This window comes from Rhinoraja longicauda, chromosome 14, assembly GCF_053455715.1.
Source record: "Rhinoraja longicauda isolate Sanriku21f chromosome 14, sRhiLon1.1, whole genome shotgun sequence".
NCBI lineage: Eukaryota > Metazoa > Chordata > Chondrichthyes > Rajiformes > Arhynchobatidae > Rhinoraja > Rhinoraja longicauda.
In genome coordinates, this window is record NC_135966.1 from 38419817 (window position 1) to 38438213 (window position 18397).

The 18397-nt window shown below is 41.7% G+C and overlaps 1 protein-coding gene across 2 annotated transcripts in view; it reads left to right on the plus strand.

Moving 5' to 3' along the window:
• The window catches only part of stard15 (StAR-related lipid transfer (START) domain containing 15), a 108333-nt gene extending 90274 nt beyond the window's left edge, over positions 1–18059 (plus strand). For both annotated transcript variants that reach the window (XM_078411735.1, XM_078411734.1), the window contains exons 6-7: positions 8701–8753; positions 9849–18059. In XM_078411735.1, coding sequence (XP_078267861.1) covers positions 8701–8753; positions 9849–10079 — 284 coding nt within the window. In that variant the 3' untranslated portion in view covers positions 10080–18059. The remainder of the gene's footprint in view (positions 1–8700; positions 8754–9848) is intronic.
• Positions 18060–18397: the final 338 nt, after the last annotated feature.

Sequence of the window (18397 nt, forward strand, 5' to 3'; positions counted from 1 at the left end):
AGTAGAAAGTCTGGCAAGTGATAGGTAGATACAGGTGAGGTTTTGGCAGATGGTTGGACAAAAGACAGAAATGAAAAGACAGAAAGCATGAGATAAGGATAGCAGAGGTGTGATCCAGAGGAAGGCATATAGGTGGACGGGGACAGAGGGAAGGGGCAATGGAGAAATGGTTGCATATCCATGTGGGGTACAGGGAAGGGTGGGGGAATAGGGGATTTATTAGGCTGATCTCACCTCTTTGTGGAAGATCAAGGTAGCGGGTTTTACAGAACACCTGGCCAGCAATCTGCATCGACCAAACACCAGCCAAAAATAAATTAATTGGTCTTTCATCTTTTTTTAATGGAAACTTGGCATTCTGCCAGCTGTTGGTGCTGCTCTGCATAACTGTTGTTGCTTTTTCAAAGTGATTCATTGTTCATGCTGTGAACAAAGCAGCAGGCAGTGCAAAATGAGAACTTTTCCCATTGGAGTATTTCTCCTATGGTTTAATAAATATCAAAGTAAAGGTTTCAGTTCCACAGTTAATGATCTTTGGCCTGGCGTCGGCTTCTCTGAGACTTTCAATTTATAAGTTTGGGTGAGTCTACTCTGTTAAATTGAAATGTAATAGACAGAAAGCTTCGGTAGAACAGTACAGCACTGGAATAGACCCTTTGGCACACATTGTTTCCGCCAAACATGAGGCCTAGTTATACTGATCTCACCTGCCTGATCACGTTCCATATCCCTCTATTCCCTTCACTTCAATGTGCCTATCTAAAAGCCTCTTAAATGTCTCTATTGTATCTGCCGCCACCCTCACAGCTGGCAGTGCATCCCAGGCCCCCACCACTCTCTGTATAAAATACAGGTCTTGCACATCTCCATTAAACTTTCCCCCCTCACATCTGCATTAAACTTTCCCCCCTCACATCTGCATTAAACCTTCCCCCTCACATCTCCATTAAACTTTCCCCCCTCACATCTGCATTAAACCTTCCCCCTCACATCTCCATTAAACTTTCCCCCTTACATCTGCATTAAACTTTCCCCTCTCACATCTGCATTAAACTTTCCCCCTCACATCTGCAGTAAACTTTCCCCCTCACATCTGCAGTAAACTTTCCCCCCTCACATCTGCATTAAACTTTTCCCCCTTACATCTGCATTAAACTTTCCCCCCTCACATCTGCATTAAACTTTCCCCCATCACATCTGCATTAAACTTTCCCCCCTCACATCTGCATTAAACTTTCCCCCATCACATCTGCATTAAACTTTCCCCCTTATAGCCATGCCCTTGAGTGTTGGACATTCCTGCCCTGGGGGAAAAGGTTTTGACTGTCAACCCAATCTATGCCTCTCATATTTTTATACACTTCTATCAAGTCTCCCCTCAACCTGCGACATTCGAGAATAAACAATCCAAGTCCTCAACTTGTCCAGGGACCCCAACAGTCCTTTCTGGTGAGGCAGAGCTTCACTTGCGCCTCCTCCAACCTCATCTACTGTATCTGCTGTTCAAGGTATGGACTCCCATGTATTGGAGAGACCAAGCGCAGAAGGGGCGATCGTTTCGTTGAACGCCTTCGCCCAGTCCACCTCAGTCTATGCAATCTCCCAGTGTCCAAACTCTTTAACTCCCCTCTACATTCCCATACTGACCTCTCTGTCCTGGGCCTCTTCCACTGTCAGAGTGAGGCCAAATACAAATTGGAGGAACGGTATCTCCTATTTCACTTGGGCAGCTTACAACCAGTGAGTCTCTACAACTTCAAATAACCCTTTCATTCCCTCTCTCTCCATCGCTCCCCCACCGTAGTCATTGAACTCGTTATCACCTTCTCCACAGCCAACAATGGACCATTGTGGGCTCCACCTTTCCTGCATTATCATTGCTGGCTTTGATTTATTTTCATACCTTTCATTCTTTTGTTCTTTGTACCTTTTCATATCTCTAGTTCCCCTCTCCCCTGACTCTCAGTGTGAAGAAGGGTCTCGACCCGATACGTCACCTATTCCTTTTCTCCAGTGATGCTGCCTGAACTGCTGAGTTACTCAAGCATTTTGTGTCTAACTTCAAAGTGTATCCAACCACTCCCTATAGTTGAAATCTAACACATTCATAAAGTACAACAGTGTGGAGGTTGTGGTACAATTATTTCATCCATCAAGCCTGTTGCCCACATTAATATACATGATGAGGATTCACTTTGTGGACAGAATTCACATTCCCCAGTTAACTGGTTCTTTTTACTGCAGGATTTATCTTGCTTTACAGAGAGAAGTTAGAAACATAGAATATAGGTGTAGGAGGAAGCCATTTGGCCCTTCGAGTCAGCACCACCATTCATTGTGATCATGGCTGATCCTCCACAATCAATAACCTGTGCCTGCCTGCCTTCTCCCCATATCTCTTGATTTCACTAGCCCCTAGACCTCTATCTAACTCTCTTTTAAATTCATCCAGTGAATTGGCCTCCACTGCCTTCTGTGGCAGAGAATTCCACAAATTAACAACTCTGGGTGAATTATTTTTTTCTTACCTCAATTTTAAATGGCCTCCCCTTTATTCTTAGACTGTGGCCCCTGGTTCTGGACTCCCCCAACATTGAGAACATATTTCCTGTATCTAGCTTGTCCAGTCCTTTTATAATTTTATACGTCTCGATAAGATCCCCTCATCTTTCTAAACTCTAGTGAATACAAGCCCAGTCTTTCCAATCTTTCCTCATATGACAGTCCCGCCAACCCGGGGATTAACCTCGTGAATTTACGCTGCACTGCCTCAATTGCAAGGATGTCCTTCCTCAAATTAGGAGACCAAAACTGCAATCAATACTCCTGGTGTGGTCTCACCACAACCTTGTACAACTGCAGAAGGACCTCTTTACTCCTATACTCAAATCCTCTCGTTATGAAGGCCAACATGCCATTAGTTTTCTTCACTGCCTGCTGTACCTGCACCCTTACTTTCAGTGACTGGTGAACAAGGATACCCAGGTCTCTTTACACTTTCCCTTTACCTAATCTGACACCAATGAGATAATAATCTGCCTCCTTGTTTTTGCCGCCAAAGTGGATAACCTCACATTTATCTACATTATACTGCATCTGCCATGCATCTGCCCACTCACTCAACCTGTCCAAGTCTCCCTGCAACCACCTAACATCCTCTTCGCAGTTCACACTGCCACCCAACTTTGTGTCATCTGCAAACTTGCTAGTGTTACTTCTAATTCCATCATCAAAATCATTAATATATATTGTAAATAGCTTCGGCCCCAGCACTGAGCCTTGCGGCACTCCACACGCCACTGCCTGCCATTCTGAAAAGGACCCGTTTATTCCTATTCTTTGCTTCCTGTCTGCCAACCAATTCTCTATCCATGTCAATACCCTACCCCCAATACCATGTGCTCTAATTTTGCCCACCAATCTCCCGTGTGTGACATTATCAAAGACTTTCCGAAAGTCTAGATACACCACATCCACTGGCTCTCCTTCATCCATTTTACTTGTCACATCTTCAAAAAAGTCGAGAAGATTAGTCAAGCAGGATTTCCCCTTCATAAATCCATGTTGACTTGGACCAATCCTTTTATTCACAAAATGCTGGAGTAACTCAGCAGGTCAGGCAGCATCTCGGGAGAGAAGGAATTCTTTCTCTCCCGAGGTGCTGCCTAACCTGCTGAGTTACTCCAGCATTTTGTGAATAAATCGATTTGTACCAGCATCTGCAGTTATTTTCTTATATGGACCAATCCTTTTACTGCTATCCAAATGCGCCGTTATTACCTCTTTAATAATTGACTCCAGCATCTTCCCCACCACCGAAGTCAGGCTAACTGGTCAATAATTCCCAGTTTTCTCTCTCGTTCCTTTCTTGAAAAATTAGATAACATTAGCTACCCTCCATTCCACAGGAACTGATCCTGAATCTATAGAACATTGGAAAATGATCACCAATGCGTCCACGATTTCTAGAGTCACCTCCATGAGTACTCTGGGATGCAGTCCATCAGGCCCTAGGGATTTATCAGCCTTCAGTCCCATCAGTCTACCCAATACTATTTCTCGCTTAATGAAAATTTATTTCAGTTCCTCTGCTCCCTAGATCCTCTGTCCTCTAGTACATCTGTGAGATTGTTTGTGTCTTCCTTAGTGAAGACATATCTGAAGTACCTGTTCAACTCTTCTGCCATTTCCTTGTTACCCATAATAATTTCACCCATTTCTGCCTTCAAGGGACCCACATTTGTCTTTACTAATCTTTTTATCTTAACATACCTAAAGAAGCTTTTGCTATCCTTCTTTATATTCTTGGCTAGCTTACCCTCGTACTTCATCTTTTCAGCCCGTATTACCCTTTTTGTTACCTTCTATTGTCCTTTGAAAGTTTCCCAATCCTCTGGCTTTCTGCTATTCTTTGCTATGTTATACATCTTATCTTTTAGTTTTATTCCATCCCTAACTTCCCTTGTCAGCCACGGTTGCCTCTTTCTTCCCGTAGAATTTTTCTTCCTCTTTGGAATGAAATGATTCTGCATCTTCTAGATTATGCCCAAAAATTCATGCCATTGCTGTTCCACCATCATTCCTGCTAGGATCCTTTTCCAGTCGACCTTGGCCAGCTCCTCTCTCATGCCTTCATAGTCCCCTTTGTTCAACTGCAACACTGACACTTCTGATTTAACCTTCTCCCTCTCAAATTGCAGATTAAAACTAATCATATTATGGTCACTACACCTAGTGGTTCCTTTACCTTGAGTTCCCTTATTAAATCTGGTTCATTGGATCACTAAATCCAGAATTGCCTGCTCTCTGGTAGGCTCCAGTACAAGCTGCTCTAAGAATCCATCTCGGAGGCACTCTATAAACACCCTTTCTTGGGGTCCAGAACCAACCTGATTTTCCCAGTCTACCTGCATATTGAAATCCCCCATAACCACAGTGGCATTACCTTTGTCACATGCCAGTTTTAACTCCTGCTGTAACTTACACCCTATATCCAGGCTACTGTTTGGGGACCTGCAGATAACTTCCATTAGTGTCTTCTTCCCTTTACAATTCCTCAATTCTATCCGCAGTGATTCCACATCGTCAGTCCCTATGTCACCCATCGCAAAGGGCTGAACTTCATCTCTCACCAACAGAGCTACCCCACCTCCTCTGCCCACCTACCTGTCCTTTCAATAGGACGTATAACCCTGAATATTCAGTTCCCAGTCCCGATCCTCCTGCAGCCATGTCTCTGTAATCCCCACAATTTCCTATCTACCAATCTCTAACTGAGCCTCAAGCTCATCCACTTTATTTCTTATACTTCGCATTCATATATAATACTTTTAATCCATTACTCACCTCACCTTTCACATCGATTCCTATTGCACTTGGCCATACTCTCCTATCCCTTCGTGAGCTTTCTGTCCCGTTAACTCTGGAGTCTTTCTTAACTTTTCCTATACTCTCGTTCCCTTCAACTCCATCCTTATCTATCCCATTTGTCACCCCCCCCCCACACACATTATTTAGTTTAAACCCACCCGTGTAGCAGTGGCAAATCCACCTGCCAGAATGCTGGTCCCCACCTGTGGGGTGGAGTAGGGTTGGGGGGGACATGGACCATTGTGATTTGCTGTTGAAGTCCACTGGAGAAAGTATGTCTTCAATTAAATTAGGTATGTGCAGTTTCTTAAATGAAACTCTTTCTTCATAATTTAGTCATACATTTTATGACCATTGTTCTTTTATTCAATACCAAGAGAATTGGGATGTGTAAGGAAAAAGCAAAATAGAAAAAGCATAACAAAACAATTTTTTCTTTGTTGTAAAAAGGATTTCTGTGCAATAACCTTTCTATAATAGTAGAATATACTCATGATAGGCCTGACATTGTACATGTAGTCCAAGGACTACAGACTGTTTGAAATAATAGTCGTTTTTCACACGTGAATGTAGCGCAATGCGTACGCACATTTGGCATGCATACTTTTTTTTTGCTGAGAAGTTGCATTATGCTCCATATTATGAATTTTGATGTAAAATTCTGAATTTTGGTCATCAAAATTCTGAATTTGAAAAAACAAATGTTGGGAGGTCTGACTTAAGTACAAGGGTGTTGGAATGGTAGATCACAGAGACAATACGCCATATACAAAAAACGCCGCATTAGGCAAGCACAGTGTCGCAGCGATAGAGTTGCTGCCTTACAGTGCCAGAGACTCGGGTTTGATCCTGGCTATAGGTGCTGTCTGTGTGGAGTTTGCATGTTCTCCCTGTGATCACGTGGGTTTTCTCTGATTGCTCTGATTTCTTCCCACACTCCAAAGACATACAGGTTTGTAGGTTAATTGGCTTCAGTAAAGTTGTAAATTGTCCCTAGTGTGTTGGGTAGTGCAAGTGTACGGGGTGATCGCTGGTCAGAGGAGACTCGGTGGGCCAGAAAGGCCTGCTGACACACTGTATCTCTAAACTAAACTAAATTTCCGGCACCATTTTGGATGATTGACGTCCAACGTTGTTAGAAATGTGCAGTATGATTGATGTCCAACGTCGTTAAAAATGTGTAGAGTCTTCCCGTGGCCATAGAAGTCCATTGTCCTGGTGGTGCCACTGGGTGGGAGTTGCAGGATCAACCTGGCCAGGCGTTGTTGTACAGTGAACTGTCGCCCACTCTGTTATATATCCAAACACAAGGAACTGCAGGTGTTGGAATCTTGAACAAAGCACAGGGTACTGGAGGAACTCATCGGGTCAGGCATCATCTGTTGAGGAAATGGACAGATGACATTTTGGGTTGGGACCCTACAGAGTTCCTCCAGCACTTTGTCTTTTGCTGTTGTATATCAATCCTCTCTTCAATTCATCAGCAGACGTGAAGATGTCACTGACCACGTGTCAGTCATAGACCCAATCCCAACTGCAATTCATTGGCCACACAGTGGTATGGTTCTTCGTCTTCTTCTTGCGTAAGGCGTGCACAGCCTAAAGTTGTAGGTCAAGGGTAGACATCCAGGCCAGGGCAGCAGTTGCTGGGTGGTTGGCCTTGATGCCACCAGGGAAAAGCCTCAGTGAGCAGTCATTCACCATGTGTGGGATGGTCTGGTCTGGATATCCGCGGTCGCAAGCAGGGCTGTAGCACGGTGGCGCAGCAGTAAAGACGTTGCCTTACAGCACCAGGGACCCGGGTTCGATCCTGACTACCGATGCTGTCTGTATGGAGTTTATACTTTATTCCCGTGACCTTGTGGGTTTTCTACGGGTGCTCCGGTTTCCTCCCACACTTCAAAGACATACAGGTTTGTAGGTTATTGGCTTTGGTAAAAATTGTAAATTGTCCCCAGTGTGTAGGATAGTGCTAGTATACAGGGGTCGTTGGTCAGCGAGGATTCGGATGGGCCGAAGGGCCTTTTTCCACGCACTATCTCGAAACTAAACTAAAAACACATCGTTCTCAGTGGATCCGCTGTTATTTGAAGTACTGCCCACCAGGCAGTTTTAGTTTTAGAAATGCAGCATGAAAAAGGCCCTTTGGCCCGGGGAGTCAGTGCTGACCGTGATCACCTACACACCAGGGACAATTTACAGAAGCCAATTAACCTACAAGCCCACTTGTCTTTAGAATGTGGAAGGAAAGCAGAGCACCCGGAGAAAATCCACGCACTCAAAGGTAGAACATGCAAACTCCGCACAGACAGCACCCATGGTCAGGATCGAACCCGGGACTAGGACACTGTGAGGCAGCAACTCTACCGCTGCGCCACTGTGCCTCCCAACCAACCAATTATCCAATCTACCAAAGGAGTGAAGCACCCTTTGATTACGTATCATTCATATCCACCTGACTGAGAGACATTCAAAATTGAAACTGATCGCCAAGTTTCAAACCTTGTAATGCAACGTTTGTAAGGCAAACCTTTGCCTCCCACATTTTGTTTTGCAGTCTCCCCACAAAGAAAAGTCTTTCCATTTCCCTCTAAAGATGATGCCTGACCCGCAATTTTTCCAGCAGTTTGTATTTTGAAACATGTTTGTTAATCCAGACAAACAGGTTTGTTAATCCAGACAACCTTCATCTTGTTGAATAACTAATAGAGAAACACAAAACTGTCCCTTTCCACACAATTCTCATATGTCAGAGGTTACATTTTTGAGACGGACTGACCAACATCAGAAGACACGAAATGCTGGAGTGACTCAGCGGGTCAGTCAGCAACCCTGGAGACTATAGACAGGTGACGTTTCAAGTTGAAATCCTTGGTACTGACCCAATACGTCACCTATCCATGTTCTCCAGAGATTATGCCTGATCCGTTCAGTTACTCCAGCAATTTGTGTCTTTTTTTTCAGGACCCAGCATCAGCAGTTCCATGCGTCTGCATGTGCAGTTCCTTGTTTCATACTGAGCAATATCAGAACTGGTATTATTGTTTAATAATCTGTTGTGTTCTTTTTTCTTGCAGATAGTTGGCCTTTTTTTATATTTCTACTTTATGCCCACAACTAAATCAAAGTGCAGGGAAGGCGTACAGATTTTAATTACAATTTCCAACTTATTGCTTTTCTAATTCAATTTTCCACAATTATTTTGCCAGCAGGTTAATTTCATTTCGGACATGAGCATGTGGAACGTATTTGAGATTGCTGCTGTGAATTGTCACTGGATGATTAAATTCACCATCTTGTTTCTACTAAATGGTGCTCTATGTTTTTCAGGGTCGTTACCAAAATGGGTTGTGAATAGAGTTTCACAGTTAGTAGCTCCTAAGGTACGTAATGTATCTATTTTAAACTTGCGGTATACTTTATGGTGATTCCTTCTGCTGAACTGATCTGGAGACACTTTGAAATTCAACAAGATGAAACCAGTATTCATTTCCAAAATAACAAAAGGATAAATGTAATAACAAGGAGCAGCAGATCCTGGAATATATCATAGACAGACACAAAGTGCTGGAGTAACTCAGCGGGTTAAGCAGCATTCCTGGAGGACACAAAATGCTAGCGACACTCAACGGGTTAGGCAGCAGACAACTTCAGGAACCCACTGAGTTACTTCACAGTTTGTGTCTATCTTTAACAAAAGGATAATTCGTGTTCTTGTGAGATGTTGTCTTACCCGCTGAGTTACTCCAGAATTTCGTGTCTATCTTTAACAAAAGGATAACACATGTTCGCTAGAGATGCAATCTGACCTGCTAAATTACTCCAGCACTTTGTGTCTTTTTTGGTCAACCATCATCTGCAGTTCCGAGTTTCTGTAACAAAAGGAGGCTTTGATTTGTCTCAACGTCACCATCTGCAGAACAGAACTATTTATTACATCACTATTCACCTTGAGCTGCTGCTTTTAAATGTTTTTAAATGCAAAAGATTCAGATCAGAAAACAGCAACTTTCAATCATATACCACCTATGGTTGTTTTAGTTTAGTTTAGAAATACAACGCAGAAACAGGCCCTTCGAAAACAGTCCACACCGACCAGCAATCCCCACACATTAACACTATCCTACACACACTAACGACAGTTTTTTGCATTTATACCAAGCCAATTAACCTACAAACCTGTACTTCTTTGGAGTGTGGGAGGAAACCGAAGATCTCGTAGAAAACCCACGTGGTCACGGGGAGAACTTATAAACTCCCTAGACAGCACCCATAATCGGGATCGAACCCAGGTTTCTGGCACTGTAAGCGCTGTAAGGCAGCAACTCTACCGCTACACCACCGAGTATGGGGTGATCACTGGTCAGAGTGGACTTGGTGGGCCGAAGGGCCTGGTTCCATGCTGTATCTCCAAAGTCTAAAGTAAAGTTTAATTTCCATCAACCGTGCGTTAAAAGTTTTGTCTCTGTGTCATTTAGGCCATGAAACGGATTTATAAAGCATGTCTGAAGTATCCTGAATGGAAGCAAAAACACAACCCACACTTCAAGCCCTGGATCTACCCGGAGCAGAACACCCTGCCCAGCCTCAGCCTGTCAGACCTATTGCTGCAGCACGCCTCCTCACTGGAGAACATCGACGAGAGTGGTCTATCAGAGGAGAAAGTTCACATCAGCGACGAGGAAGATAGCTACTCCAAGGAATCATAATGGACACGGAAGCGTGTGGGAAATAGAGGAATGATAATTTACACAAGGGGTTTAATGACTCGGCAGCCCTTTCACACACCTTGATGAAACCTGTAGGAAGTAGCAATTCAGTCTCACTAAATGGCATAATCCAAAGAAATAAGAGCAGGGGTAGGCCATTCAACCCTTGAGCCGTCCCTGCCGTTCAATAAGATCACCCATCAGCTCAAATTCCTTCATCACCAGTATCTGTAAACAGTTTTCCAGTGTCTTTCTTTTCTTAAATTGTAACATTGCTTTCAGGACACTTGTTGCTAAACAGGTTCGTAGGGGTGGCAAATGGAAAGGAGCAATGCTCGCCTGAGTTTGCTCAGGTGTCTCTTTGACGATGTCTGTGGATGGATTAGCAAGAGTGGACAGATTAGCGTGTGCTTTTGCTATGTTTCCATGCTTGACTTTATAATTCTAGTCACCAAAATAGATACTACCCCCTCCCCACCCCACCCCGATCCTTTGCTGAATTTGGGTGGTGTCTTTATTACAAACCATTGCAAAGAACACCTGCATTTGGAGGATTCAGTGTAGAAAGGGATCTTGATCGTCTTGCTTTGGTTTAAATGTAAACAAATAATATTATCTATGTAAGCAATCTGACCCCCATATTATATCTCAATGAATAACTCCATACTGCCTTTTAATTTAAGAAATGCAGGCACTTCTTTGACATACTTTGGGTAGTATTTCTAAATTCCAGGTACAGACTTGATACACTTGATTGCAAACGTCCTTCTAACCTTAAGAAACAATTGGACAATGTTAATAGTTCTCAAGTGGTCGATGAGATCGTTTTATTTTAAATAATGGACGTCAACTTTATTGAGATCAGCCCATCAAAAAGTGAAATTGGTGGGAGCAGTTTACAATGTTATTATTAGCAATTCAAGGTAGAGCTTCATTGGGACCCCATTTCACCTGATGGTTCCATTCACAATGTAAATTCCTTTAACTGTTAGGGATTGTGATGAAGATTTGAGTCCTTAAAATATTGAAAGGATTTGATACGGTAGATACAGGAAAATTATTTTCCTTGGAAGGAGATCATTGGCAATCGAGGGTTTGTAATCATAAACTCAGTCGCTTACGTACCAAATCAAGAAATGTTACAAAACACGTTAAATATCTCTACCACAAACACTGTTCCGTCGAAATACATCTCTGGTCAGTCACACTATAGAGAAATGACAGCACTTTACACACCGCGTCATAAGTTCAGTTCTGCTGAAGGAGAGATGGGAAAAATAGGCAATAAAATTTATTGCTGGAGTTATATCAGTTACTCAAACCCCACTTTAAAGGGGGAATTGGATGGCAGCTCAGCACTAAAGTTTATAAATATGAGTAAGGATAAAAGTTCTGGAGTTACAGTATATTTAGAAATAAAATTGAAATAGGGAAGATTTCCACTCAGGAGAGGGATTCGGTGAATTCAATATCATGAGCTGGTGAGTGTATTGTGAATAAGACTAAATAGTCTTATTTCAATGTATCTCAAACTTCTTTCCCATCGCCACTGTTCAGCCCATTTACTTTATTAGTCAGGAATGGATTCCCAAGACAATGACAAAATTTAAGACTGAAATGAGTAGGCTTTGGTTCGAATTGGAAATCAAGTGATACAAGACCAAAACAAGGCAAGTCTATTTATGGTGCAAATGAGTGCAGTTATGATGCGATCATGATGTGTAGAGTTGGGTTGCCTTAACAAACGAGCCCCATTTTTGTTGCTGATCCATTGAAAACCACTACCTAGGCAAACAATGATAGAAAATACATAGCCGTGATTGAATGGAATAGAGTCTAGTAAAGAACAAATGACCTGCGGTAATTGGATGGACCTAATAGCCACAAGTAATTATTTCTCAGGTTGCTTTCCAAGTAGTGCAATGATACATGTGGACTGAATATTGGGACTGTATTGATTTGGTGCCCAGATCATTTTGTTTGAGTTGATTTGTTTTTTGATTTTGATAATCCTCATTCTAAAACATTGCAAATTGAAAACAACAGGTTCTCCAATAAATGACCGTCATCAACAGTAAGATATTCTGAAACGATATCAACAACTAAATGGGAGATTACCGAGCAGTGGGTTGAGGAGAGAGACTTTCACTGACAATGCAAAAAATGTTTATGTTAGACTTATCGAAACCCCAGAATAATGATTTTTTGGGGGGGGAGGGAATAAATAAGTATGTTGACCTTGGAAAATCCATTCTGATTCTTTCCAGTTTTGAGACTGGCAAGGAAATAAGACAACTGTATTTCCAAACTGAATTTACAGCAATTAAACATGCAGGCTACATATTTTTTTAGTGGATCAAATTTCTTCTTCGTGAAATTTTAATGAAAATTAATGAAGTTTGAACATTATTTTAATGAAAAAAATACCATGTACAAAATATAGCTTAGTAAATTATAAAATAAGAGGCTAGAATCTTGACAATCTTTTGCTTGTTTTGTGCACATTATTAGAATGTACAACATTTTGTGTTTTAAGGAACATTAGCGTTTGATTGCATGCTGCTAGTTTAATTTCCTTTCAAAGAAATGATATTTAGATTGTACAAGAATTCAATGAAAAACACCAAGGATTTATTGAGGAGACCATTATCAATATTAACGGACTGGCCATTGTCAAGACTGATAAGACAAAATTAAAATGCCTTTCAACACATGTCATGCATCATATGTACTTTCTGAGTGAACTAATGTTGAGTGTTATCACTCAATGATAAAACTAAAAAAGCCCAATAGCAATATGTTGTGAATGACATGTTGAATATGAATAGATCATGTGGCCCATAAGATTATGTTAGTCCTTGTCAAACAAAGGCTAACTCTAAAGTTGCACTGTAGTAAACACAACAAGAAATAGGAACAGCATCAGGCCATTCAGTCCTTTGATTCTATGAGCAGGGAAGAGTAACTTGCGGTAATACCTCTGGGGAAATCTGCCATAAGGGAGAATGATTCATTCGTATGGAGTCCTCGTGGTTGTGAGTGATGTTACAAATGCAGTCAGTGGTTTGAATTGTACATGGATAGGAAAGGTTTAGAGGGAGATGGGACCAATGCAGATGGAGCAGTAGAGCTACAGGTTGGTAGGTTCATTGGCTTCAGTAAAAATTGTAAATTGTCCCTAGTGTATCGGATAGCGCTATTGTACGGGGTGATCACTGGTCGGCGCAGACTCGGTTGGCTGAAGGAACTGTTTCCACGCTGTATCTCAAATGTCTAAATCAATCTTCAATTGCATAAATAATGCTATCTGATTAAATTATGAGTAAGCGAAAGAGAAGAGAGGACTACTTACTCAGGGAGAAAAAGATGTTCTTCAATTTATAATATCACATAATTGAGAAACTTATTGCAGTACCTTAGAAGTGGAGAATTAATTGCTTTAAATATGGTGAATCTGTGATCCAGCAATGGGTGACTGTGATACTTGGCAACTTAATATGTAGAGTGCACTTGTGTTGTAAATATCTTTTGTGATGAAACCCAATGGATGGGATCAGCCTTGAAGATGATTCATGCAACTGAGAGGGTTGTTTCAAATTTCTGCAGCAGTTAAGCAAACAGTTGCAGATTTACGGGTGGCACGGTGGCGCAGCGGTAGAGTTTCTGCCTTACAGTGCCAGAGACCCGCGTTTGATCTTGAATACGGGTGCTGTCTATGCGGAGTTGGTACACTCTCTCCTTGACCTGTGTAGGTTTTCTCTGAGATCTTCACTTACATCCCCGACTCCAAAGACGTACAGGTTTGTAGGTTAATTGGCTTAGTATAAATGTGAAAAAATTGTCCCTAATGTGTGTAGGATAACGCTAATGTGCAGGGATCGCTGGTCATCACGGGCTCAGTGGGCCGAAGGGCCTGTTTCCGCACTGTATCTCTAAACTAAATTTTGTCCAATGATAGTTGATCTTCCCTGCCACATCCATTAATATGTTCAGGTTCAGTCAGCTCTCAGCAAAATAACAAATGGCAGGGCACGTCTCAGCAATATTCTAGTAGAAATGAACTCCACATCCAAAAGACGAGTTGGCTTTTAGGTTAATTCGCCTCTGTAAATTGCCCCTTGTGTGTAGTAGGATAACTAGTGTGAACAGTTTTGGATTCTGTGGGCCTGTGCCTATTCCCATTCTGCATCTCCAAACTAAACTAAATTAAACTAGTTTTTCCTGGAGTGTTATTTTAGCAATCCGGCATGGAAACAGGCCCGTCAGGCCACCACGTTCACACCAATCATCAGTCACCTGTTCATGCTAGTTCTATGTCATCCCACTTCCTCATCCAATCCCAACATAATAGGGGCAATTTTACAGAGGATATATGACTTTCAAACCCACATGTCCTTGACATGTGGGAGGAAACCCAAGTGGTCACAAGGGGAACATATGAACTCCGCACAGGCAACACCCGGGGTCAGGATCGAACCTGGGCCTCTGGCACTGTGAGGCAGAAACTCTACCAGCTGTGGCATTATTCTTATAACTGATCACAATGAAGCATTGATAATGTATGTCCAATTTATTTCAATGGCTGATTTAAATCTACTCACCATATAAGAATGAAAACCAGAAGTAATTCCTCCTGCTTGTGTTATCTTGCATACTCTTCCCAGCCAACAAATGATAGAGACTTTAATGCATCGTGTTCAGATGAAGATTCCCTGAAGATGATGGACTCCAATAAACAATTATTTATTTTTAGAAATGCATTCACCTGATGATAAATAAGTCTCCGTATAGACAGAAATAGGTTTCGATTGCTGCAAGGGAACTAAATTATTCATTTGTGCTTTCATAATGCCCCGGTCAATCATATGGAAAGTTTAATTTTCTTTATTGCTGATATGCATGGAAGCCAATCTTTTCCCTTGATGTCGATTTAGGATAATTTTAAATGAGGTTTGATACTTGAGCATCTTTGTGAAACAAATATGTCAGTTCAGAGCCATTATGTTGATCAGCACGAATAATATGCCGTTTAGAGGCCTTTTCAGAGTGCACAGTAAGAAAGATTTTAAGAATTGACACAGCAGTAGAGTTGCTGCCTTACAGCTCCAGAGACCTGGGGTTGATACTGTCTACGGGTGCGGTCTACAAGGAGTTTGTTTGTTCTCCCTGTGACTGCGTGGGTTTTCTCCGGGTGCTCCGGTCTCCTGGCACTTTCCAAAGACATGCGTGTTTGTAGGTTAATTGGCTTCTGTTAATTGTAAATTGTCCCTTGTGTGTGTAGGATAGTGCTAGTGTATGGGATGATCACTGGTTGGCACGGATTTGGTGGACCAAAGGCCTGTTTCTATGCTGTATCCCTAAAGTCTAAAGTAAAGAGATGCTTGATGATGGATTTATACAGAACCTGTCGAGCAAGTCTAAGTCAGGAGGTGGGCCTGAATTCAGATAGTCACAGCGGTGAATGTCCCACATGAGAGTTCTATCGAGCAAAAAATATTTTTTGCCAATTTAAAACCAGAACATTGGAAAGCGGAACTGGATATCTCAGCCTTTATTTTCAAAAGCAAAGTTCTGGAAACTTGACTTTAACACAGGAACTGGTGGGAGCCCTCAGCAGTTCAGGTACAGTGTGGAACAAGGGACAGAGTTTTCTCTCTCCACACTGCTCAGTAGCTTTCTGCGTTCTTCATTATACTTTCCATTCTTTGACTGGGTCAGAATGGCAGATTTCCATTCCAAAGCACACAAAATGCTAGAGTAAACTGAGCAGGTCAGGCAGCATCTCTGGAGAACATAGATAGGTGATCCTGCCATGCTTGGCCCTGCCTCTCATCCCTCCCAGCTTTCTTCCCCCGCAGTTACTCCAGCACTTTGTGTCCTTTTGTGTAAACCAGCATCTTGCAGTTCCTTGTTTCTCCAATCTAAAGCACATTCCTGAACTGAACGGAATTTTACCCAAATCAGGTAATTGAGGTACGATTGGCCGTGATCTTTTGAGTAGTGAAGCGAATTCAAGAGGCTAAACACCCTACTTCTGCTCCTTTTTCTCATGTTCCCAAATTGACAACATGTCCATTGTTACTGTCTAAACAACAAGCACACACAAACTAGTCTTTATAATGAGTACATAATCCTCCCCTGACACAAATTGTTGCTCATGAACAAATGAGTCCTAAATCCTGCCTACACTAGCTACCCACACCGTCACCAATCTCCCAAATCTCTCCTCAGGTTGTAGTTATTACATTAGGTCAGTAAGTTAAAAATAAATAATATGGGCACATTTTATGAGTCTCTGTGTTTTGTGCTAAGAGCTTGCTGCTGTGCTTTGTATTTAATTATGTGAATTGCTGTGTTAATGCTCTCTGCCCACTTTGTTTTCCTACATGTGTTTGTTTTAAAGGAGATGGCATTGCTGGGAAAACATTAATTATTGAATGATTTATCCTGCTAGCATAGTAAATCCTTACCATGAGAAAGGGGATGTGAATAGCAAACAGTAAGATCATGGTCAATGTCATTTGAGCAGGGGAATGGATCTGATGGGAATGCTCTATGAGCAGCTGCCAGACACTCTGTGGGCCGAATGGCCTACGGAACTGTAATAATTCAGTTGTAATTTTTAATTTCTAAACGTTCTTTTCAAACTAAATATGTTGTGAGTCGGTATTTGGAACAAAACACATAATGTGATCTCATGCTTTATAACCAATGTAAACACTCGCAAGGAAAGGTGTCAGGGGATATGGGGAGATGGCAGGAGAATGAGGTTAGGAAGGAGAGATAGATCAACCATGATTAAATGGCAGAGTAGTCTTGATGGGCCGAATGGCCTAATTCTGCTCCTATCACATGACTATATGAAAGGAAAATATATTTTGAACCACATTCAGTCTCTCATGAGAACAATGTACCATTGCTTAAGATGAGGGGAAAATGTCACATTCTTACGTTACTAAAGCTCCCAAGATGCATTTGCAGGATATCGATTGTACCTGGGTGATTTTTAAACCTAAGATAGACACAAAGTGCTGGAGTAACTCAACAGGTGAGGCAGCATCTTTGGGGAAAAATAATAGGTGACATTTCTGGTCGGGAACCCTTCTTCAGACTTCTGAAGAAGGGTCCCTACCTGAACCATCACCTATCATCTCCAGAGATGCTGCCTGACCAGTTGAGTTACTCCAGCACTTTGTGTCTATGTTCGGTATAAACCTGCATCTGCAGTTCCTTGTTTATGGTTATTCAAAGCCAGTTCTGTACCACGTGGCAGTAAAAATAAATCACTTAATCCAGTCACAACAGTTCTCACCGGTTTACCTGTGACATGTATGAATTTCTTCATGACGATTCACCTCAAATTCAAAACTTTCAATGGCATCCCTTCTAAAAGCAATGCAGTGTCCTGGCTAACATTTATGCCTAATCTAGAATGAATGATAATCTGGCCATTACCTGTCACTGTATGTGGGACATGTTATGCGCAAATTGGCTGCAGATTTTCCCACATTAAATTAATGACTGCATTTCAAAATGCTTATTGGTTATAAACCATTTTGATCATTTGGAAAGCAGTTCAGAGAACCCATTATCTTTCGTTGAAATGCACTCTGTTTACAAAATGAAACGGGTTTTGTCTCTCTGTTCTGCCCTCTATCTACGGTGCAAGAAACTTGCAGTGGATTTATCTTTAAGAGGTTGCTTATAAACAGTCTTAAGAACTGCATTGTCAGGTGATCTCTTCCGAGAAAAATGAACTGGCCTCTTTATTGGTTCACCCCGTGTAATCTTTCACAAAAGCCAAAAACGTTAGTGCATGCATCATATTTCTGGTGAAAAACACTTTACTGAATGAAATAAACCATTAAAGATTTACCTTTCAGGTTGATTATTTTGATCAAATGGAATCAGTCTGATGACTAACCATTGATGTTGATGTTCCATGATTGAAATGACTGATTTCAGTTTTATTTATTCCATGCTCCACTTATGTTTGTCATATTTTGTGAAATTTTAAATAAAATAACATTTCATTGGATACTTTCAACTTCTGTTTTCTAGTTGATATCAATTTTTCATCAACACCATTCTTTCTTTGAAAGTGGCATCACAGGTAGATAGGGTGGTCAAGAAGGCTTTCAGCACATTGGACGTCATCAGTCAGAGTAATGAGTATAGAAGTTGGGAGGTCATATTAAAGTTTTATAAGACATTGGTGAGGCCACGTTTAGAGTATTGTGTTCAGTTTTGACCACCATGTTACAGGAAAGATGTTGTCAAGGGTATTTGGAAAGGGTGCAGAGAAGATTTACGAGGAT